This window comes from Solanum stenotomum, chromosome 2 (assembly GCF_019186545.1).
Source record: "Solanum stenotomum isolate F172 chromosome 2, ASM1918654v1, whole genome shotgun sequence".
NCBI lineage: Eukaryota > Viridiplantae > Streptophyta > Magnoliopsida > Solanales > Solanaceae > Solanum > Solanum stenotomum.
Window position 1 is genome coordinate 58382004 of NC_064283.1, and position 26367 is coordinate 58408370.

The 26367-nt window shown below is 32.5% G+C and overlaps 1 protein-coding gene across 1 annotated transcript; it reads right to left on the minus strand.

The window, feature by feature from the left end:
• Window positions 1-976: 976 nt before the first annotated feature.
• On the minus strand, window positions 977-13606 carry LOC125854906 (phosphatidylinositol 3-kinase, root isoform). The gene is made up of 18 exons (XM_049534507.1): window positions 13324-13606; window positions 10595-10694; window positions 10362-10458; window positions 9716-9874; window positions 9402-9611; window positions 8573-8751; window positions 7841-7988; window positions 6074-6169; window positions 5527-5662; window positions 5302-5423; window positions 4371-4565; window positions 4086-4256; window positions 3658-3795; window positions 3180-3334; window positions 2686-2829; window positions 2360-2507; window positions 2113-2256; window positions 977-1093 (listed from the first exon to the last, which is right to left on the minus strand). Exons 1-17 carry the CDS (start codon window positions 13433-13435, stop codon window positions 2119-2121), a joined length of 2448 nt encoding a protein of 815 aa, XP_049390464.1. The 5' UTR covers window positions 13436-13606; the 3' UTR covers window positions 977-1093; window positions 2113-2118.
• Between the last annotated feature and the right edge of the window lie 12761 nt (window positions 13607-26367).

Here is a 26367-nt window from a genome sequence, read left to right on the forward strand (position 1 = left end):
CTTTTTTTTCGCTGCTATTTTTTCTTCTTGATTACCAATTTTCAGCATTTTTTTGGTTATCCTGGCTTGCAACTTCTAACTATCTTATCTTCTCATGTTGAATTATGCAATTTCCTTAATTCGATTTCCAATTGTGAGCTTCCATCTTTGTAAGTTGGTTCTTAAATAGCATTAGAAAATGACCTTTAAATACAAATTTTAATTCTGAAATTGATTTCTACATTAAAGTGATGAATGACTTTCCAGTTCATAACTTTTCAAATTCTTCCATTATGAGATTTATGATTACGATTAAAAGCAATATAAATGTACTCATTTATCAAGAAAATGATAATTTAATTATTAAAGGGCTTAAGGACTTCAAATTCTACCATTATGTAATTAAAATATTTATATTTAATCAAATTTTAATTTAGTAGAGGTGCAAAATGGCAATTCAACTTTTCACTTTGAAGCTTCCCACTTATGTATATGATGTTAATTTTTCTGAATATTGTTGACTTATTATTCCATTTGGCTTGAAACTTGGTATATCCATAAAAAATGTATGTGTGATCAATACTTACTATGTTTGTCATGATTAGCGTCATTCATTTAGTCATTTCATGGTCATAAAACCCGAATTCATGAATTTGATTACCTTTCGTGTGTATAATTTAGGTCAATTTGGCATCAAGGAGTGTTTTAATACAAAGAGAGTGACAATTGAGATATGAAACTCACAAAAAGGTAATAGTTCAGGTAGGTCACAATAAAACAATGAATATTGAGGTTTGAAGCTCGCAAAAAAAGTGATCATACTATTCATTTAAAGGATTTGAAACAAAGAATGATGAGTACAGCTTGTTACTCCACATGAAACCTTGAACTTCATTAAACCTGCTATTCAACAGCTTTGTCAAAACACAACCAGAAAGCTAAAAGTAAGTTGGAAATGAAAATCATAGACACAAAAAAGGGAGAAGTTAACACAGATATTATGTATAGTTATAACAATATAATGTTAGTTAACTGTACAAAAAAAAACACAAACATTAGTATGTATGCTCTTATGCATCAATTTCATTCTGCAACAGCAAACTGATCAACCAACCTGAAACAAGTGGATACCAAAGAAAACCATATCAAGTTGGTGTTTAAACCAGAAGCAATTAATCCATTATATTGTACAACAATAACAACAAAAAACACAGTGCAATCGCACAAGGGAGGTTGGAGAGGGTAGGATGTATGCAGACCTTACTCCTGCCTGTGTGAGGTAGGAGGTTGTTTCCACTAGACCCTCGGCTCAAAAGAAAAGTAATTGAAGCAAGTATCAAGAAAATATGACAACAAAATACAAAGCAAATGAAGCAACAGATAATGATACCCATTGCAGAATCCAATATACTGTGTGAGCACAAATTATTTATACTTAATGAGGATCTATATAGGTCGATCTCTCCAAAAAACGTTATGGTAACCGTGTTGGATCCTCCAGAATTGCACTACTTTCAGAGGATCTGGCACGCACTTGGTTACATTTTTGAAGAGTCCAAGCAACATAGATGAGGATAACACAAGATTTCCAATCAATACAAGTTTGAAATGAGGTACTCTCATGGGACGGGTAGCAAAAGCAGTCAATGATGAACCTTTGAGCATGTGACTATGTACTCCAACCATTTAAGGCCTAACTAGCACAACTTATAAAACCAGGAAGCCAGTCAGAGTACAAAGTAAGTGTTATCAAGTACTCCCTCCATTTCAATTTGTGTGTTTGGTTTTGACTTGACATAGAATTTAAGAAAATAAAAGAGTTTTGAATCTTGTGGTCCCAAACTAAAGATGTATAGAGTGTACTAAAACAGATTTTAATCTTGTGGTCTAAACATGTCATTTGAAAGTTATAATAAAAGAGTTGTCAAAAAGGAAAGAGACATTCCTTTGAAACAGACTACAAGGAAAGTAAGACAAACAAATTGAACGGAGGGAGTATCAAACATTGTAGAACCAGGTTACTGCATGCCGAGTCTGGATAGTTTTAGGAACCTAGGTACATTTTGGGGAAAAGCACATCATTGGCTTTTACCTGAATTGAAAGAATGATCTTTGAACAAAAAGAACTTTTACCGATAATCAACGCCAGTACTGGGCCCAACGGTGAATGGTCTCAACCATTTGCGGAAATAATGCACTAACACTTTCGTTGATAAGATCCTGAAAGAAGTGAATGCATTCCTCATCGTCCAAGTCTAACCGAAACTTCTCTTGAAGCTAATAAAGATACAAAGTTATATCAGAAGAGGGAAATATGAGGAGTGATCTAAACGAACATGAAAGTCGTAAAATAGGTAAGCAAATAGATAAATAAGGCAACCTTAAGAATGCCCTTCTCGGGATCAGAAGCTATGTCAGGAATATTGGAACCGGCCATCAAATGGAACAAATTTAGTATGAGGTTGCTTGATTTTCGTAGAATGTTGTATGCTTCACAACAATAGGATTTGAACCTGGTGTAGTATTGACTGCAAGAAAATAAGAGGAACAATTTAACATTGCTCTTGGAGCTTCATCAAACACATATCCATACAGACGATTTTTTGAATGAAAACTCCCAAATCAAGAGGAGCTATGACAAAACTTGGTTAGAATCTTGAGATAGGTCACTTCAAAGCAAATATTAGATGACTTTCATACAGGTACCTTTCGGCTCCACCCATAGCTTCAACCATTTCTTTGCAAAGTTTCATTGGCGGTGGAAAGGGCTTAGGATCTCGACCTAAAATGAAACCAAAATCAACATGGAAAAGACGCCCATCATCTCTTAGAAGAAGATTGTCAAGATGCCTGCATATGAAAAAACATGATTATTAAACATAATTCAGTTTCAAAAAAATAATATATCACTTCAAATAACCTTGATAGTGGATGTTAGAGAACCAATGACGTCAAACTTGATTGCTGATTTCAGTTTTAATTATTAGAAGTTTCATAAAAACTGTTTGCCTCCGAAGAAACACATATCTACAGTTACAGTAGTTATATTCTCTAAACTTGACAGTGATCGACTTGGCAGCAATCTACTTAACTTATTCACTTAAGGATTTTAAGATTATCATAAATCCTGCACACATTATCTAGAACTTACAAGGACACTTCAATAGTGGAAAGATAAAGAAAGAATTACAGCAAGTCACCTGTCCCCAATGCCCAATATGTACGTGATGACGGAGTAACCAGCACAGCTTTTTATAAATGTCTCAAGACATGTAGAAGTAATACCAAATGGTCCATTCTCATCAGGATGAAACTTCTGCAGGTAGCTTACAATACTTCGATGCTCTGATATAATCTGATAAAACAAATTAAGGGTAGACTTAGTTGCTATTTAATATAATATTTGTATGCAGAAACTTCTTAATAAAAAAAGATTAAATTGAAAATTTATGAGAACATCTAGAAATTCCAGTAAAATGTCATCAAAATGAAAAGTACAAGACAATCAACTTAAAGTAGTATTTGACACACATTGGCATTACGGGGGTGCTGCAGCACAATGTGCTTGGAGCTTTAGATTTAAAAAGGATCCAAGACAATAATAGAAGTAATTCATCTTAAATGCAGACGTTTGAGAGTAGGCCCTTAATGGTTTTATTGACATTATAGATCAAATACCTGTGCTAACGGTTTAGATGGGATAAATTCCAACATGCCCTCGTCATGTCCAGTTGCCAATACTCTGTATGGAGTCAAATGCAAATCAAGATTCTCCAATTTGAGCAATCGGTCCATAAGTGACACCATTTGGACAACCTGAATAACTAGAAGTCAGTACATTCTTTATCTCTCGGAAATTTTCTTTTACGGTAAAAGCCTACAATAATTAGTTGGCTCCCTCATGAATTTGAAACTAATTCTGACCCTATAACCAATAGGAAAGGCATGCCTGTATCTGTCAATCTCATTTCTTTCTCATGTGAGAAAGTCAGGATAAGAATACCCCTCTTGTTCCCTCAGCGAAGACAAACCAAAACATAATTCACAACAAACCAATTGTTTCAAAATGGTTACAGCAAAAGCAATCTAAATTATTGAGCATATACCAGCTGGTCTTGTCGAAGATCGTCTCCTTTCTTAAATATGATCTTGCAACATCCACCATTTGCTGTTCTAAATGTCAACCGCAATGGATGCAATGCACTTTTAAATATTGAAGACTCTGATGGGATGATCCCAGTGATCAACATATCAGGAGCAAGAGGAGATCGTATTGGCTACAAAAAATCAATAATCAGCATATTGTGATTTCGGAAATTTAAATGTAATATGCATATATTATAGAAGTTACTACTTTGATGTCAAGTAGATCCATTAAACAATGTAATTACCTCGTCAAAGTAAGTGAGCTCACTAAGGAGGCCAGAAAGAAGCTGCCTAAGCTTTTCAATTTTCCTTTGTGTGCCACCGCGAACATTTCTTACATCCCTCATTATAGAGCATAACTGAGCAGTCAATTCAGTCTGGCGCACCAAGCTCTGCCACAACTTATAGCCATCTTCATCTCCACTTGCACCAGCTCCTAACTATTATTATGTAGATGTAGTCAATAACCAGAAAAAATCTTTTAAGAGTAACTTTTTTGTTGATAAACCAAAAGTATTTGTTAATAACACCAAGTCGGTGTCATAAAAAATGGGTGTGCATGTGACTCGGCTTGAGTCATACACCGTCTTCCACCTCCATACAACATGGTATTTTCTCCTTAATCCAAAAACACAACTAAAATAAAATAAAAAAATCTTCTAATGCTTCCTACATCATTCCCACTATATATGTGTGTATAAACATATGTATGTATGTGTATGATATCATATATACTCCCTCCGTTTCATTTTATATGATGGTTTTTGACCGAGCACGGTGTTTAATGAAGTAAAAGAGACTTTTAGCACATGTCTGGCATTTGATAAAGAAAGAGAGACTTCAACAAGTGATGACATTTCTATGGCTGTAAGAGAATGTCAATAAAGATAGAATGAAAAGTTTTTAAGTTGAAGAATTCCCAAATACATAACGTCCTTTTTTTTCTGCAACAAACTATTAAGGGAAGAGTGTCATATAATTTGGAATAGAGGAAGTAATGTCTAACATAGACTATATAATATGTGCATATTTCTGGTGAAATGGCATAACCAAAGAAGTTTTTAAAACTAGCACCTCACTCTATTCAGATTTCTTATTAAAATATAATTATCCATATTCAGACAATTATCGCAATAAGATAATAGCATATATGAGAAATAATGACAGATATCCCACCTTCAACATACTTTCTTCCAGAATTTCATAGGTACAATAAAAGCGCTTTGCATATGCTGGATCATGAAGTTCCACTGCTACAAACCATCGGAGAAAGCTTGCCAACTCAACATTCCTTAATGCTGCGAGGGAAATAAAATGAAACCGTTACCTGTTGTCTATTGGTAAGCTAAGGATCATCACTTTGCACCTAGAAAACTTTGATGTATATTACAGCAAGCGTACAACGTTGCACAAGGAAATGAGAAAGGCGAGATTTGTCAGAGCGCTCAAAACGAAGAGCTTGAACCAACTGAAGGAGGTAGCACTGAAGCTCTTCATCATCAGCTTTTTCAAGAACACTAACGGCATAGGCACGAACCTGTCACAGCATTTCAAATTAGGACTCTTTCAAATCAGAATATGATGTGAAAATTACATAAATGATCGATCTAAATCAAGCTGCAATACGCAAAGTAGAGTCACATTTTACTACCAAGGGTGAGCAATTTTATCAAGGACTAACAGCCTAATTTGTTCTCGCTAAACAGTTTCTTTCCCTATGGTACTCCATACTCATAGCACCTGTGAGAGGGTTCCTGAGAACCTTGACTTAGACGGCAGCACAAAGCAGCAAAGGTCAGCATTTCTCTCTAAATAAATCTTCTCTCAAACATTTCTGGAACTATATTTCTTGGACAATATTTCTTATTAGTAACTACTTTGGACTGCACATGATGAAAACAATTTTCCTATGCATTTACAACTTCAAGTATCAGTGCTTAACTATTACCTCTTCACTCTCAAAAACAGGAGATAGAAGTTCCAGTGCATCACATAGGTCAATTGATTCCCACTTGTGCATCAGTTCTAAGGCTTGCTTTGCTTCCTGCATAAAATTCAAAAAAAATAATAATCTTGAACTTGATTTAACTTGGTTCAGTAAAGCAAATATCCAAGGTATAAAAAACTAAGAAGAAAAATGAAAATTTCCAGACACTTGATTTATTCATCTTTTTTCTTTTACCACTGAATCCCCAATCCTTTGCTTGCTGTGCAGTGACAGTACCAATATCCACTAATCGTTGTTTCCAGATACGGTTGCCGGTTGACATCTCTTCTAATTCGTCGATACGATAACGATGCCTCGACTAGAAGAGGTCAATTAAGATGATGCATATCATGAAGTACAGTCTACAGATGATGGTATCTCCTCCTTAAGACTGTACATCAGGCATACAAGTTCAAACAACTTGCTTTCAGGAGATGTCTTCTGAGATATTCTTTCAGGAGAAGGAAGTACTGAAATAATGTAGACAGTTTGCAGTTGGTGTTCAATGAACCAAGAATCTATCCGAAGTATGTCTTTTTTATATTTCAATATTTATGTCTACTGATGGTCAACTCCACCAACATGAAGGTACGGTTCTAAAATCCTGAATGAATGAGGGTTGTGGTCAGAGGCGGGACCTATGTAGAAAGGTGTGGGTGCACGTGCACCCGTTAACTTCGGAAAAATTATGTAAATATAGTTTTTTTTTTTTTATGGCAAGGAAAACCCGCTAAAACCCCGTTCCTATGCAATAGCTCGCAAACCACATAGGAGAGGTAACCCGCACTAGGCACGCCCAGTGCGACGAGCTCGACCCAGAAAGCAAACCCCTTGCTTTCGCTGGCAAGGGGTTTCGAACGTGAGACCTCCAACATGGAAGTCCCAAGCCCAAACCACTGGGCCACCCCGAAGGGTAATTATGTAAATATAGTTATATACCTTGAGATATTAATATGTATTGTCTTAGGTACACTGTGACACCAAAGTGAGTTTGGTGAATTAGTTGAAACCGCTACAGAGTACCTCCTGCAACGTTGAAGGTCCTGGGTTCGAATTCCATCAACAGCCTTCCCACTGTTTTTTTTTTCTTTCTGGATTTAGCTTACAAAAGCTTAAAAACACACGGGTAAGGGCAGTTGGATGGTTTTGAACACGTGACCTCATGGTGCAAAGTGCACAAAGAAAACATTGCACTCAAAGTCATTTAATTAATACAAGTACTATGTTTAATAAAATTATCGCACAAAGTGGTATTGCGCAACATGCTTCAACTAACATGTGTTGGTCTTTGATGGTGCACCCATCGTTTTCAAATCTTGGGTTTGCCTCTGGTTGTGGTAGATTAATGTCCAGTGTAAACGAGTCTAATTAAGATGAATCCTGTGAATACTAAAGATATCTCGCATAAAGTGAAATGGATATAGAGAATTCATATAGCCGACCCAACCAGTTTGGGATTGAGGAGTAGTTGACTGACATAAAGTATTTCTGCTATTCCTCTGCTTCCTCCTTATGGAAAGCAGTTCCGATAATGTAAGGTACATAGAAACAAGAAGCAGGAAAAATAAAATTCTATTACTACTTGATCTTTCTTTTCTTCTTTCCTTTTATATTTTATTGGGCTGGTATTATTAAGGATTATTTTGTTCAGCAGCTTCAGCTACTGGGTTCAGAAAGCAGAGAAAGATGAATTACAACAGATGAGGAAAGAGCGGCCCTGTTTTGTACCTGGACATCACTCCACTCGACACATCGGAGAAATTTAGTGAGAGCCCGTTTCTCTAACATCAATGAGAAACGGAATTTCCAAAGCATCTGCCTCTCGTCACCACTCAAATTTCTTGTAGGAGGGTACTTCAAAATTCTTTGTATTGACCTAATAACCATGTAATACACAACTGGTTACATTCCAACAAGGAAATACAGATTCTAAATAAAAAAGAAAAAACACAAAAAGAAAAGAAACATAGAATCTGAATATAGAGAAATAATAAAAAGATCAAGGCATCAACAAGAAAAATTACACATTTAATAAAATTGTAATGACAGAAGACCTCAAGATAAAGTTACTGAATTCTGAAAATGCTACACAAATAAGCACAGTAGAAGAAACTAGAGGAAACATGGAAAAGAGATTGGAACTTGAAAGAAGAATCTTGCTTCTAAAATGGGGTGGTTAGAATAAGAAAATCAAGGTTCTTTGGTTGCTCAAAGATATGATTTAGAGTATTTGACTACATAAGGTACCATCGAATATCCACTATTCTGGACTTAACTGAGACGATGCTCCCAACAATGGTGGAGAAAGATACCAATGGGCTAGAAAAGGAAACACAGAGTTTAAGCAAAAAGGTTATAGGAATGGAATAAATACAGAGGATTCATATATAGCTGACTCCAAATTGTGAGACATAGTTGATTGATTGTTTGAAATTGGTAGATATTGGTTTTGCAGCTTACTTTCTTTCTGTAATACTTGGTTTAAGATCTCGGTCAATGATGCCACGGTTTAAGCTCCTAGCAAGCTTTAGTTGTTTGTGTTCAGAAGGATTTATTTTTCCCACTTCTGGATCATAGACAGTAACCAGTTCGTTTGTTGAAGCAATAGGAGACGGTAATAAGAAGTTTGCTCCTGATTCCTGCACAATAAAGCAATATAATCAACATGTGGCACTTGATCTTTCGAGTACTATGATATAACACTTTGTTGATTGTCAAGAGTATTACTAAAAAAGAAATTAACGAATACTTGTGGCACCAGATATTAGGCTAGAAATGTACTTGAACACTTCTAACCAGAAATTAATTGGTAAGTATAGTTTGGTGATAACCAGGTAAGATACCTAGTAAACGAACACTGTCAAATTGTGATCCTGCTGATTTTCTTTCTCTCATTTTCCCATTTTCCTTAGGATTTAATCCAAATTTATCGGATGTCATTAAAGGGACAGCGTTAAAGATTACCTACTGTGGTCATTAACTGTTTTTTTGCTTAATTTTTATCTCTTAGTGGCTAAGTATTCTCATCTTTTGTTCTCTGCATAAACAACTAAACAAGGAAGTTCAAGGGAGAAATAAGCTGTACAAAATCTTCTTTAGTAACAGTGAGACAAAAGGAGGAAGGTTGGAAATCCAAAAAAAATTGTGATGTACAAATAGGATGATTAGCTGGTAAATCATGAGCCGTAGAGTGAGAATGATGTAGAAAGCATTAAAATTAAATCATAGAAGAGCTTCTTAAAAAATAAAGTAAAAACAAAAATATCACCACATACTAATAAAGAGATACCTGGAAAACAACTCGATGTTCAAAACTGCAAAAATCAACAACCACATACAAATGAGAACTTCCATTTCGACTATTTTCAGACTCCTTAATTTTGTCCATTGCTTTAAATGCAAGGCGATCCAGCCAATCAACTCGTTGAATCTGTCCTCTCTCATACTTATTAACCAGCTTCTCCAAACGCTCCAACTCCCCGCGTTCCTCCCTTGGGACCTAATGGAAGCCAACCATGTTGAGTACGTAGAAAAATTTCCTCACCAAGTCTCTTGAGAACAATAAATGGAAACCATACTGTTAAGCTAAAGATCGAAAGAAACCTTTCCAGGTGTTGTTGTATTAATAGATCCATCTGCCTCTTTGCCTGGCCAAAGCCTAAGCTTATGCTTCCCTGTCTTCAACTGTTTTTTCATGTTGAAGAGATGGATGGTAGCCCCACCAATCAATCCTCCACCCTTTCCGCAAGAAACATCCCAAACCTTTAGGCGAAAAAAACAATGTAAGTTAACCAAATCAATCTAATGCAGTTGAACAAGAAAGAACTATTAGGCAAATGTGTGGACACTAGATAACAACCAAAGAAATCTTGATAAAAAAGGCTAACACCAAAACAAATGCGAATGTTGAAATTTATTCAATCTAAAATTTAGTAAAGTTGGTGTTCCTATTTGACGCAATTCAAGAAAGAAACATGAGGTATTCGTGCAGACATTCATGTAGGTAAAGCGAAAAAACATGAGGTATTCGTGCAGACAGGACATAACAAGTTCATGTAGGTAAAGCAGTGCTTTCCCAAACAAACAAATCTGCACAACACTACAGTCATGAAACAAAGTTAAGAGACAAATATTAAGATGGTTCCTAAAAACAACAACAGATCATTGAATGTTGGATTAAAGAACTTGTAACAAATAGTAAGGCATCATTATAGCTGAAAGGAAGATGATGATAACATTCTCGACTCACTGTAAATGACAACTGTGAGTTCGCAGTCAAGTCTCTATACTTTGTACTCAAAGTAATAAGTTCATTCCAGCAAAACGATGGAGCTCCTGTTTCCAGCCTGCACACAGAAAGATTCTCAATTAAATTACTCGTACAAAAAGTTAGAAACTTAGATTCAGAAATACTGCTCTTTTACATCCAATTTCCCCTGTAGTTAAATTAGAAATTTTCAAATATGTTGTCATAAAAGAAACCTTGTTCTCATGGGAAGTCCAAAGGGAGCACCATCTATATATAAAGTACTCTCCACATACAGCTCTACCTTTCTCTCCTCCGTTGTAGAATCAACATTATCTACACAATTAAGAGGAAACAAAAACTGTAAATTCAGAGGTCAAACAACTATGATAACCAACAACACTGTCAGCCCAGGTTCCCTTTTTCTAAAATCCAGATTTAACAATGATATTTTTGGCTTAAGGAAAATTGGCTAGTGTAGTACTACAATTTAGCTCAAGACCCGAGCGTTAACGATCCGTGAAGCTGAAATAAAGACAATAGGAGACTAGGTTCTAAAACCCTAGTATTGAAAAAGTTAGGTAGTAGTACATTGTTTCTTCACATCTGCATAAATTCTTGGAGGCACAAGTTACAAGGTACCTGGCAGAATAGTCTACAAGCAGCCACGATATCATATTTATCAACAACCAAAAGAACCCATAAACCCCAATGGCTTGAGGGAATAATCAAGCTACCTATTCCCCAAATGCTCTTCTTCTTTTCTTATTCAGCACAGTACTATAATTTAGCTCAAGGACTGAGCCTTAACATCCATGAAGCTAAAATTAAGACAGTATGAGACTCGGGTCTAAAATCCTAACCAGGTAACTGGTATAATATTCTACAAGCAGCCCAGATACCATATTTATCGACAACAACAAAAACCCATAAACCCCTATGGCTTTAGGGAATAATCAAGCTACCTATTCCCCAAATGCTCTTCTTTGTTTCTTTATTCAGCACAGTACTACAATTTAGCTCAAGAATTGAGCTTTAATGATCCATGAAGCTAAAATTAAGACAATATGAGACTCGGGTCTAAAATCCTAGCAAGGTAACTGATAGAATAGTCCACAAACAGCCCAGATACCATATTTATCAACAACAGAGAAACCCAAAAACCCCAATGGGCTTGAGAAAAAATCAGGCTAACTGCTAACCTATTCCCCAAATGCTCTTCTTCTTTTCTTAATTCAACATAGTACTACAATTTAGCTCAAGAACTGGACTTTAATGATCCATGAAGATAAAATAAAGACAATATGAGACTAGGGTCTAAAATCTTATTACTGCAAAAAGCTTAGTTCCATTATTTCTTCAAATCTCCCTAAATTCTTGGAGGCACAGCTACAAGGTACCTGGTACAGTCTACAACTGGATACCATATTTATCAACAATAGAAAAAACCATAAACCCCAATGGCTTGAAGGAATAATCAAGCTACTTATTCCCCAAATACTCTTCTTCCTTTCTTATTCAGCACAGTACTATAGTGTAGCTCAAGAACTGAGCCTTAACAATCCATGAAGATAATTTTTTATTTTTTTATTTTTAATTCTGATTGATGAAGTAAGATGATATCATTAAAAGCAACAAGAAGATGAAGATTGTACAAAAGAGTGAGATGAGGACAAAAGCCAGTTATACAAACTAAACAAAAAGCTAGGCAAAAACTAAAGAGCTGACAAAGTCCAAAAGATTTGCAGGGCAGTTGGTAGGAGTAAAATTCAGCCAACTAAATAACCAGAAAAGACATCTAGCTTTAAGGAGAGAAATAGAAGTTGATAGCCCATCAAAAGATCTGTGATTCCTCTCTGTCCAAACAAATCACAAAATGCAAGAGGACATCATTTGCCAGACTTTACTGATGGGGTTGTCAACTAGCTACAGAGATCAGGTTTCAAAAGCATCCTTGATGTTGTGTGGCATGACCCAACTTATACCAAAGATAGCAAAAAACATACACCAAATGTCTGATGCAATAGGGCAGTGAAGAAAAAGGTGTCCGTTATATTCAAGCTACCTATTCCCCAACTCCTCTTCTTTTTTCCTATTCAACACAGTACTATAATTTAGCTCAAGAAACAAGCTTTACATATCCACCAAAAACAAACACAGTGTAATCCAACAAATGGGGTCTAGGGAGGGTAGAGTATATGCAAGTCTTACCCCTCCCCACCGTGGGAGGTACAGAGTTCGTTTCCGGTAGACCCTCAGCTCAAGGGAGCTTTAATGACCCATGAAGCTAAAATTAAGACAATATGAGACTGAGGTCTAAAATCCTAGCAAGGTAACTTATAGAATAGTCTACAAGAACCCAAATACCATATTTATCTACAACAACAAAACTCCAAAAAACCCATAACAACAACATTTAGCTCAAGAACCGAGCTTTAACGGTCCATGAAGCTAAAATTAAGACAATATGAGATTTGGGTCTAAAATCCTAGCAAGGGTAACTGGTATAGTAGTCTAGAAGAACCCCAAATACCATATTTATCAAACAACAACAAACACCCATAAACCCCACAACAACAACATTTAGCTCAAGAACCAAGCTTTAACGGCCCATGAAGCTAAATTTAAGACAATATGAGACTTGGGTCTAAAATCCTAGCAAGGGTAACTGGTATAATAGTCTGCAACCAACCCAGACACCATATTTATCAACAACAATAACATTTAGCTCAAGACCCCAGCTTTAACGACCCATGAAGCTAAAATTAAAACAATATGAAACTTGGGTCCAAAATCCCAGCAAGGGTAACTGGTATAATAGTCTACAAGCAACCCCAAATACCATATTTATCAAACAACAACAAAACCCCACAAACTATCTTCCAACACAACACAATCTACAAAAGGGAGTAAACTCAATAAGACAAAATAACCCAGAAATTTGTTGTTAAAAAACAGCAAGAACCTGAATCAGAGAGCTTGGGTGGTAACAATTTGCCTTCCAATTTCTCAATTCGGTAAGTAACAGGAAGATTAATATCACATGATAAGAAAAACCTGAATTCGTTTCCACTCATAGCTCTGATTACACAACTTTTAGAGGAATTTTGAACAGTTTTTTTGGATTTTGGATTCTGGGTTTTGGATTTTCAACGAATTTTACTTGCCTGTGAAGTATTATAGTTCAATGGGATCTCTGTAAAGCGTAAACGAACGACTTTTTTTCCAACAATCCATAAAAGATGAACAAGAGAATTGATTAAAAGGAAATTATATTTTTTTTAATTGGTAAATATGAGAATATTAATGTAATGAATTTTATTTTATTTTATTTAAGTTTTTATTGGTCGATATTTCTCAAGAATAAAAATTCAAGAGGGTGCGAGGGACCTTTTTTGTCATTTTTATTTTTATTTTATTTTATTACTATTTTTATTTGTGTTATAATTAGTATATTTATTATTATTTTACATTTTTCTCCCATAAAATAATATATAAATTTCTGGATAACTTATGATGATGATTATTTGAAGGGGCAAAAAAAGTTATCGGACCTTGCTCTTAAGGGTCGAAAAAAGACCTGGCTGCTTTCTTTACTGGGAAAGATATGAAAATGGTTTGATGAACCCTACTTGTATACGTTTGTATTCTAGACCCTTATACTTAATCTTTTGTCAACTGAACCTTTAAATTCAATTAAAATAAATTTTTTAAAATCTTATGACCATTGACTGAGCTTATGTGACTTTTTTTGGCTGATTCAGTACAGTGCGTGGTATCAACACTTAAAAAAAAGAGTGAAAGCAATGAATCTGCTTTAGAAAATTAATTAAATAATAAAAATAAAAAGGAAAAATAAATTAAAGTTCCCAGCCCCTCCTTCCGTCATCATCCCCAGAACCCTAGTTGTTGTCACTTCCATAAGCCCTAATCCGTCCCCAATCCATGGCAGAAGTTGAAGCTGATGTTGCAATAGGCAGCCAAGAAAGAGAATGTTTAAGAAGTTCAACTACAGAGGAGTAGATCTGGATTCTCTTCTTTATATGTCTACTGATGAACTTATCTTTATTATTTTTAGTAATACTAGTACTTTGTTTTACTGCAATTTTGCTGAGAAAGTGGATACTAAATTGTTATTGATTTAAGATTAATAATTTGTTGGTGCATTGCAAAAAAAAAGAAAAAAAAGAGGTTCACAACTTCTCCCTTTTCTTCTGGAGTTATGAGAAAAAAATATGAATTTTCAATGTCCCCTACGACGTCATTTTTGTATACATCTTCGCGCACTCTGTCCCCTGAACCTATGTTAATAATTAGGTGTTCAGTGAGTTTTAGTGGTTTCAATGAAAGTTTCAGTTGAACATGAAGGTAGTCAATGACGATTTTGCTCCGGTTACTATGGATCTTCCATAGTGGTTAGAGCATGGACGATGAAGAGAAAATGAGAGGAGAGCAAATAGAACTTTTTCTATGTTGAGCTATGGGTTTGACTGTGCATGGTCTCCTTCTTCGAGCCTCAAAATTTGCCACAAGATTCAACATTAAGAAAACGTGGTTAATTTATGTTAATTAGTCAAATGCTACCAATAAAGAAAAACCCCACCTTGTGGGTTTTTGAGCTTTATTGTCATTTTTTGAAGAAGAAAGGAATTATGGAAATGAAGATGGTGGTGAGATGTCTAATGGTGGTTGTGGGCTGAGGGAGGTGAAGGAAAGTTGAAAAATATAACTATTTTATTTTTAAATAGAAAATTTATTATTTTTGTCTTTTATGGAGTAACATTTTTGGTTAATAATATCTGATGTAGCATTATGACATGACATTAATATATGTGATGTGGATATGACATGTCATTTATGTAAGTGAGAGTGAATTGCACACATGATTGGAGGGATTTGAAAGTCATGTTTTAATTGAATTTAAGAATTCAGTTGGCAAAGGATTAAGTAAGAGAATCCAAAATACAAACTCATAAAATTTGTCAATGCGGAAAGACAGAATTAGGTTGGAGAGGTATAGGAAAGAGGCGATTGATGGGACATAGCATAGCTTTAATTTATTGAGTTCGTAACTTTAGATAAGAGGATAAGAAGAACACAGATTAAGATAGAAGACTAATAGAAAGATAAAGCATTATCTTGTTTTTCAATTAGATAGGACTTGATAGTAGTCTAGATTACCACACACATCTTTTCTGAATTTGGGCATAAATAAATTCCATGTCATATGAATATACATGATAGTTACATTCTCAAAAATATTCATAATTATCATAAGAGTAATATATTATTCATAATTGTGATCTATTTATAATTGTTATTTGTGATAAATGTCATTTAAAGTAATAGAAAAGGCATAATATATAAATATACCCTTTAACTTAGCCTCACTTTACATTTATGCTTTCCAACTTTGCGTGTGTACAAAAAAGCACTTAAACTTGTATAAAGTTGAACAAATAGACACACGAGTCCTACGTGTCACAATACACGTAGGACACCACGTAGGACACAAATTTTGATGTAGGATACCATGTAGAACGTTTGTGTCTATTTGTTCAATTTTATGTGTGTCTATTTGTTCAAATAGACACACAAGTCCTACGTGTCACAATACACATAGGACACAAATTTTCATGTAGGATACCATGTAGGACGTTTGTGTCTATTTGTTCAATTTTATACAAGTTTAAGTGTCTACTTGTGTACACCCAAAGTTGAAGAACATAAATGTGAAATGAAGACAAGTTAAAAGACATATTTATGTATTATGCCTAATAGAAAATGCATAAGATAACTTGATTCATACTTTGACACAAAAATGGTGATGTTTATATTCATATCTGTATTCATATTCTTTTATCAAGTAGCCTTTTCAAATCTTAATACATTTTGATAAATTTCGAATGAATCTAATATTTAAAGCCATTAATTTTTTCTTTTATAAATTTTTATCGCAAGTCTTCTATATACAACACATAGTTTATTGTTTATTCTTAACTCTTCATTTTAATTAATGAAAAAATACTTTTCGTTTTTATTCCTTGGGTGGTTCAAATTCAGATAAAAACTGATCCAAATTAAAAAATCGAATCAAATTGATTTTATTTGAATTTGGATTTGATTTTAGATTATAGATTTTTAAAAATCGATAACAACCAAACTGATAAATGTATATTATATTTTATTTTATTTTGATAATTTAAAAATCGATTAAATTGATTTGGTTCTAATTTTAACTAATAATCGATTCAAACCGACTCGTGAACACGTTTAATGACGACTATGATATGAATTAATGGATAATTACTTTTGTACTCATACACTCATTAATATATATTTATATTATATTTATGTAATAATATATTTAGTATAATTGTATAAGTAAGATTTGGAAAAAAATAAAATGTAGTATATAATTCACTCATATTACATATATTGTGAAAATGGAGAGATTATTTTGTTAGATCCTCAATTCAAATAAAAATATCAAATTAAATATGAAAATAATATAATAAAAAATCCTCAATTTAAATAAGAATATCAAATTAAATATAAACATAATATAATAAAAGACAAACATCCGTATGATCCCATAGACTTCTTTTAAAGATTCCAATTTGAAAAAAGAATTGATAATACGATAATGGAAGGAAAATAAATTTATTTAATAAGATAAGTTGTATATTAGGTACTTCAATTTGTCGTTTTATCTTTTTCTGTACTATATATTCCTATAACTTTATCTAATTCTTCAATGTGAACTCTCTTGATAATTAAACTTTAATTAATCACTAACAATTGTCTTATCATTCTATTTTGCTTTCTCTGCCTACTCTTCTAGATTAGTTGTTATTAAAATAAAAAGAAAATCCCCCCCTTTTCCCTAACAAAGCTTCATTCTTCTAGAAGACAAATAAATAAATAATATAATCATCAAACAAAATGTTACTAATTAATTAATCTTGTTGCTAATTAAACTCTCAAGATATCCATATATATAAGTGTCTATCTTATTAGCTTCTTTCCCTCACCAAATATATAAGTGAAACCTTAATTTCTTCATAGCTTAAATTTTTCTCCTAAATAGAGGCGTACTTATAATTGTTACATCATAAGTGAAAAAAAATGGAATTCGATAAGTTTATAAACGTAAATCAAGAAGAAAGTTGTCTTTCTTTTCGTGACCTCTCCATATATAGCAATGCTAAAGAATGGGAAAACTACATATCAAGTGAAGAATCTCAAGAGGACGGTTTGTTTGAGTTTTTCAATCAAGAATTGATAAAGAATCAATTTTTCCATCATCAAGATATAATGTTTTGTGGAAAAATCATTCCTCAAGAAAATCCTATTAAAGGTATTAATCCCCAAAAGCTCAAAAACAAGAGAAAAATAGGGGATTATATCACATTTTCCCAAGGTAATAAAAAGGGGTTGAAATCATGGTATTTGTTATTATTTGGAACATCAAGATCATTTTCACCAGAGATGGAATTAAGAGACCTCAAGAGAAGACAAAGTAGTAATAATAAAGTTTCATCACTTCCTCAATTGCAATTAAGAAAAAATAATGATGAGAAAGTGGATGTAAATAATATTAGATGTATTAATAAGGGTAAAGAAAAAGGGTTATGGTGGCTAATCAAAAAATTGAGTTGTAGTGATAGTTCTTATCATGCTAAGGCAGTGGTGAAGGCATCCATTAGTTACATTCCACATGTAATGTGACAAGAAAAATAGAAGTGATCATATATAGTTTAATGATATCGATGAGAATTTTTCATGTAATTATATGTTTAGTTAATACTCGATGAAAGTTTTTCATATAATAATTGTATGTTTATTAATGAGAGTCTTTTATGTAATAGCTATGCCTTTGATTTTTGTCATCTAGTTATGTGTTTAATTCTTAATTACTATTTTTTTTCTTGTATTCAGTATCGATATGAATATAATTGTTATGCATTAAATTCTTACAATTTTCTTTCTTTTCAATTTCTTGATCCTCCCATGTAATAGAAAAAATAGTTTTTTTTTTAGTTTGAAGTATTTGTCCTTCTTAATCGAAAAACCAACAATTATATGTGTTTTCTTGAGGACTAGGGAAGCACGTGCTTCACAAATATGATTCACGAATACGTATGTATATGTTATTAATTTCAGTTCCAACCAATTTCTAATAATTTTGATTAAGAGGACGTTGCGTTCCTAACATGCGTACTATTCGTTACTAACAATAAAGATTCAACTCTTTCGACCTAGGCTTGGATTTAGTCTCTTTCAAAATCTCGAAGCCGCAATTCAGTTAGAGGTGGAATTGTTAGTTTTCATGGAAAAGAATATCATCAATTCTTTAATTACATCTTGAACAATACTTATATCAATATTCATGATTTTTTTAAAAACGAGATCTTAACTAAATTTTGGATCACTCGATAAATTGAACTCACTTTAATCAGGAGGGAAACAACATGTGGTATTATTATTATTATTATTATTATTATTATTATTATTATTATTATTATTATTTAAAGTAAGTGCCATATTAGGTTGTCCAATTTGACTATATCTATTTCAAAATTATCATCTAGTTTTCAATGGACATTCCAAATTTTAAGTGGATTGTCGGTTACAAAAAGCACCATTTATGTATAAAGTAATTCACCTTAATTAGAATGACAATATTTATAGTTTTATACATTTAAAAATCACGTGCATTTTTATGTTTTGTATTTAATGCTAATAATGCAATATAAAATAATACTTTATTTCTTTTGATTATATATTTGTGTTTGGTTTTCTAATTAATCTAAGCATTGGTCGTTTGGCAATATGTGGGATAGAATAGACAAAGGATATATATATATATATATATATATATATTTCATGAGATTGACTATTCATCTTTTATATAAGATACTTAGTCCTATTATTTTAGTATAAATGGTGCAATAAAATAATTTTGAGATAAATTAATACCCTTAATCAAACGTGAGATAAGATAGTCTCATATTTTATCTCGGAAGTATTATTCTTATTCCACCAATCAAACGATCGAAAGATTTGTACTTCGAATTGAAATGAAACAAAGCATTTTCATCCACATACTTTTTTCTAATGGTGTGCCTTTCCCATGTTTAGATTTCAATATTTGATTATGAGTTTAAGTTTTATGTAATGAAAGTGTTGAACGAAATATTTTGTTTGATTTTTGACTTTTTAAAGACCTTTTGGCCCTCATGGGCCGGCCATAAAGCTATAGCAAGCCGATTGGCTATGCCAAACGGTTTTGATTTTTTAAGGGCTGAAAAAGTTTTTAGTCTAATGTTATACAATCGACTAGTGAGCGAGAAGGTCAAGCCCGTTTTGGTTGATTATATGATTATTTTCCTTCATTTATTTGGTGTAAATATTGAATACGGGTAAATTTTTATCATGTGTAGATCATGATTATTTGATTTCGACATAACTAAATTCATATACTACATAATGCAAATACACCTATAACTTTAGTATAACATGACTATATCTATTTCAAAATATAAATATGGGCCTGACTAAGAAGACTTGGACTGATAAAGGCCCATTAAAGTTGCTAGGACTAAATAGCTAAAAATGGGCCTTCATAAAATGCAGGCCAAGCCCAAAAAGCTCAAGCAAATAAGCCCAAAATTTACTGTGGGCAGATCGACAAAGCCTACTGGAGTGGCTTAAGTGCACAAAAAGCGTAAATTTATATTATTAGTCTTCTTTTCTTTTTTTTACAAATTTTATCGTTTCAAAATCAACTTTAAGCTTTTCATAGAACTTGAGATATACTTTAAGGACATCATTTAATCCGAACAATATGGTGAAACGAGTATATATGCATTTAGGAACAAATCCTCAGGTTTATATTTTGTATTTCACAAAGTTTCTCAATAATATATTCAAAATTGGTAACTTGTTTTTTTTCTTATCTTTTGAGTGAGACAAATATTTGTGGTTGTTTGCTGCATTGATTCAATTTCTGTCAAAATTGAAAAATGACAGAATCCCCTTAAAATAAGTGCAGGTCTGATTGTTCTAGGTGTAATTTTAGTAAGGACTGGTTGTTCTAGTATTACTTATTGTATATTGGGAGGCACGCGATAGATATAGACGCAATGTCGCTCTATGACTCGTTAGATAAATCGTTAGTTTATTCTGGCATGTATCATATTCAATACAAGACGGACTTAACTTTACAGACGGTACGTGTCAAATCTATTTCACTGAATTTGAACAGATGGAGTACGTACGAGTCATCCCTTGTAGCCATGTATATCATCATGGCTGATATATAATTGGATGATTATAAACATGACATGCCAGAATGTTGTCGTGATTACAGTAATATTGGGACTTAAATAAATTTATATTTTAATCATCAACTCTAATTTCAATGTAATAATAATATTGATATTGTGTATAATTACTAAGAATGTAATAATTTTAACATAATTTATTGAGAAAGAGACGTTTATGTTTCAATATTGTAATGGTATGCTTGGTATTGATGTCATTTTATTTACTATAACAAATACAACTTAAATAGGTTAACTACATTTATCAAAATGACTTTGTAGTAACATGTGAAGAAAGTAACGTTCTAATTTACATGTGAAAAAAGATAAGCCCATACATAAATATATATACTTTTTTGAACAATATATATCAAACATTGGTTCACATGTACGTGAGGCACACGAGATGCACATAAGACCCATAAGATGCACGTTAGGCGCACTAAATGCACATATGAGGCACTAATATTTAAGATGTAAGATTTATGAAATATTATTGTCATACCAATTAATATCATTATTGTAATGGAATAGGGATGTTAATTGTACAATAATTATTATGAAATTTCATGTTCCATTTACAATAAGTTAAATTCTATTTTTTTTTCTTTACTTTGACTGAACATATTTTCACAGCTTTGTGTTGTAGTGGTTATGCCATTGCTCAAACTGAAGGCCATCATAATGCTACTAAGCCAAATAATTTTATCCTCCTTGTTATAGGGTTCATTGGTTTAATAACAATGTTCTTGCTTATCTTATATATTGGGAGACACACGATAAAATTAAGCGTGCTACCCCATAAAGCGTATTAAACACATAGTAGATTTATTCCTCCTTGTACAATATTCAGTATAAGAAGAAATAAATTTCACGAATGATACATATTATGTCTATTTGAGTGAATTTGAACAAACATTTCACGTACGAGTCCTTCCATGCGATCATTATTATCACCATGGCTACAAATATAATTGGATGGCTACAAACATGACATGCCAGAATGCTGTCGTGATTACAATAATCTTGGGACTTAAATAAATTTATATTTTAACTATCAACTTTAATTTCAATGTAATAATAATATTGATATTGTGTATAATTACTAAGAATGTAACAATTTTAACATTGTTCTGTAATTTATTGAGAAAGAGACGTTTACGTATCAATATTGTAATGGTATGCTTGGTATTGATGTCGTTTTATTTACTATAACAATACAACTTAAATAATTTAACTACGTTTATCAAAATGACTTTGTACTAACATGTGTAGGAAAGTAACGTTCTAACGTACATGTGAAAAAAGATAAGCTCATACATAAATATATATACCTTTTTGAACAATATATATCAAACATTGGCTCACATGCATATACATGAGGCACACAAGATGCACATAAGACCCATATGATGCACATTAGGCGCACTAAATGCACCTATGAGACACTAATATTTAAGATGTAAGATTTCTGAAATATTATTGTCATACCAATTAATATAATTATTGTAATGGAATAGGGATGTTAATTGTACAATAATTATTATGAAATTTCATGTTCCATTTACAATAAGTTAAATTCTACTTTTTTTTCTTTACTTTGACTGAACATATTTTCACAACTTTGTGACTGAAGGTCATCATAATGCTACTAGGCCAAATAATTTGATCCTTCTTGTTATAGGGTTCATTGGTTTAATAAAAGTGTTCTTGTTTATCTTATTTTTTCGGAGACACACGATAAGATTAAGCGTGCTACCCTCATAAAGCATATTAAACGCATAGTAGATTTATTCCTCCTTGTACAATATTTAGTACAACAAGAAATAAATTTCACAAACGATACGTGTCATGTCTATTTGAGTGAATTCGAACAGACATTGTACGTACAAGTCCTTCCATGCGATCATTATTATCACCATGACTGCATATATACTTGGATGACTACACATACGACATGTCCTGAATATCATCGTGCCTATAGCAATCTAGTGACTTAAGATATTTGTATTATTTTCCGCTTTCTATTGTAGTAACTCTATTTTTGTTGTAATAGTTTTGATATCATATTACCAAGTAATGAAAGGTTTTATTAAATTCGTTATGAATATGATTTTGATTAGATATTCGTTATTTCGTTTATATTGTTAATTGTATATAATTATTATTATTATTATTATTATTATTATTATTTATTTATTTATTTCTCTTGATAGTGATACAAGAACTAAGATAGTTTTTCATGTTCGCACAAATTCCGTTACCACTCAATTCATTTCTTATAATCAAGTAAAACCTATTGAGGAGAAGAATATAAATTTAATGAGTTTTGACCAAAAATAAACTAAACACATTGATCAGTCACATTTTAAAAATTATTTTATTAAAAGGTTTTTTGGCCAAAAACCAACGATGTTATACTATTTCAGAATCAATATCCACAGGTGTGACCTTCTTACAATTTAGTTGTAAGTATAATTTCTTTGGTTATTTGTCAAACATAAAAAAATTAAATTAGTTAAGACACATTACTATTTGAATTCAATAAAATTATACATCTTAATTTAAGAAACAAAAATTCTTCACAAGTCTATATATCCTACTGCATAAATATACATTCTGGTAGCATGCATTTTTACTATTAGATACACTCTAAAATACAGATAAATAGAAAGAGAGAGAGAGGGGCGAGGGAAATAGGAGGGAGACAAGTGAGAGAGTCAGTGTACTAGATGATTGCTTCCCTTCATTTATTTGAGGTAAATATTGAATGCGGGTAAATTTTTATTACGCGTAAATGATTATTTGATTGCGGCATAACTAACTTATATACTACAAAATGCAAATACACCTATAACTTTAGTATAACATGAGTTTTCGCTTGATTTTTTTTGGGGGAAATGAAAATATTTCAGAGAACTTTTAAAACAACTTATATATATATATATATATATGTGTGTGTGTGTCTCTCTTCAGCTTATGTCAATTTTCAACAAATGGCTAAAGCACAACTCCTAGTATATTCATATCGTTTACGTCTAGGGATACTAGAATATCTAATCCCACTCCTAGTTTTTGTTTTTCAATATCGACCCAGCAAAGTGTCTTCGCCGTTGATGCAAACACATAGAACTAATGCAATTTTGTTAGTATCGATGTTACTACTCCACCGAAAATTCCCTCCGCCCCTAAGTGTTAGCACCAAAATATAAATATGGGCCTGATTAAGAAGATTTGGGCTGATAAAGGCCCATTAAGGTTGCTTGGACTAAATAGCTACAAAATGGACCTTCATAAAATGCAGGCCAAGCCCATAAATATAAAGCAAATAAGCCCAAAATCAAACGTTGGGTGATCGATAAAGCCAACTAGAGCGGCTCAAAGAGTGTAATTTTTTTTTTTTTATATATATATATATATATATATTTACAAAGCCGTTTCAAAATCAACTTTAGACTATTCATAAAACTTAAGACATACTTTAAAGACATCATTTAATCCGAACAATATGGTGAAGCTAGTGAGTTTCTTTCCGTCTCCATCTTTATCTAGAAGCCTCATTTGAATTCCAAGAATAGAACATTAATATATTTATGTATTTACTTTTTGAAAAAATAAAAAAAACTAAGAACTTATTTACTATTGGTGAGTATAAGTGACATTTCACCTTTAACCACACTTGTTCGACGTCTCCACCCCCCCCCCCCCCCCCACCCCCTTACTAATTAAAGAGTACTCTTCTTTAACGACACAAATATATAATAATCCAGATCACGATATAGGCAATGTAACCTTTTCCTTCTTGTTGCACTAAACAATTCCATCCATGCCAGCTTCTACAACACAAACTTAAAATCTATCAACAACAATAATACATAAATTAATAAAACTTTTTTGATATAAAAATTAATAGGTTTTTTCAATACAACTTGTGAAATTTCCTTTACGTAATCAAAAAGGTTTAATATACAACTAATCTTCACGCGGCATTGCAAGTTGAACAATCCTAAACAAATGTATATAATACGTAATAAGTACCAAAAGTGGTTAAATGTTGCAAACTTTCTACCTTGTCTTTTAGTCCAACTAGAAATACATAAAGAATGTTGCTATACCTTTTTTCTTTTTTCTTTAGAAGTATAACTATTTGGTATTCGGAATTTGATGTTAGAGATTTTTTATTCTCGAGACTGAAAATATAAGTTTTCGATTAAAGATAAAGAGATTACAATCTATCCCAATATACTCTTTGGCTATATTGTTGTAGCCTACTTTTTAACATTTGCGATGGTCACTTATTATTTTTTCCCCATTTATTTAGTATTTAAAAAAATTTATTGACCTGATTATTTTTCTGAGTCGGACTTATCTTAAGGCCCATTTCAAGGGCAAAGTCTCCTCATCATGATTTTTTTTCATTTTCAAAGCTCGAACTGTTAAAATTTCTCGATATTTTTTTAGATTTGAATCTAAAATATTTTTTCCGTCTCATATTAGCTGATTACTTTCCTTTTTACACGCATATTAAGAAATCATAAATAAGAATATAATTTTACTAATTCACCCCTTAAAAAACTTCTTGAAAATTTTACAAACAAATGTAAAATTGCAACGGCAATATAGAAAAAATTTAATCAATATTTTTTTAATCTAATAAGGTGGACAATTAATATGAGATAATTATTTTTAGTAAGATGATCAATTAATACGTCTCATATTCAACGGTGGTGGGTATATACGAATTAAGTAATGTTGGTCCAAAAAGTTGTGAATTATTTGTGATGAGAATTTGCCAACCAATCAAAACCAAGTTCATAATATCCCCATGTGCTTCTGCTAGATGTTAAGTCAAATTGCTACAAGAGTGGCTAACATAATAAAATCCAAAAAAGAAAGATCCCTTATTTCACACTGTTCCCTATTTCCCATGACCCAATTGTGGGGTTGTGTGTATTACAATGAAAGTACACCTCTATTATTTTTAATTAACGGTGATTAAATTTGTCAAGATATTTCATTCTTGATATTTTAATTAAGTCTTATTAATTTTGTGTGCACTTTGTTTAGAGTGAGGTAAAATCTCACTTTGGTTGAAGAATGAACTTTTATATGGATTTGAATAATATGCTCTTCATGAGCTAATTTTTAAGATTGAATTAGACCATAGTATTATATTTCTACATGATATCAAAATTAAATTCATTTCCGATTCGATCCACACTCTAGTTAAGCCTAAGGCTGGGCACCGGATCGGAATGGGACCACCAGACCGGAACGAACCGGTACCGGACCGAAACGGGACGGTTTGACCGGGTTGTTGACCGGTACCGGGATGAACCGGACCGGAACTACCGGGATGGAGGTTCAGTTCCGTCCCGTCCCACTATATACCGGGATAGAACCGGGACGGACCGGAATGGACCGGAACGGAACGGGATGGGATAAACGGGACGGCACATATAGCTATTTCAAAAAATAATTATTTTTTTTGAGTTATTTTGAATTACGAAAATACGAATGTTTTTTTTATTTTTCTAAGTTATATTAGTTTATAGTATTTAAGTTTTAAAATTTATAATAATTTTACTTAAGTTTATTTTAAAGATATTTTTTTTAATTTTTACGTATATAAGTTTGTAAGTTAAGTTTAATAAAGTTTTTTTTTTAGTTTTTGAGCTTAT

What these genes read in the sequence shown, in the direction of transcription:
- LOC125854906 (XM_049534507.1), bottom strand. Translation starts at nt 13,435, where the DNA reads ATGAGTGGAAACGAATTCAGGTTTTTCTTATCATGTGATATTAATCTT. An exon ending in ATATTGGGCATTGGGGACAG is followed by an intron (nt 2,830 to 3,179) that starts GTGACTTGCTGT and finishes TTTCATATGCAG; the next exon opens with GCATCTTGACAATCTTCTTC. An exon ending in CCGAGAAGGGCATTCTTAAG is followed by an intron (nt 2,257 to 2,359) that starts GTTGCCTTATTT and finishes TATCTTTATTAG; the next exon opens with CTTCAAGAGAAGTTTCGGTT.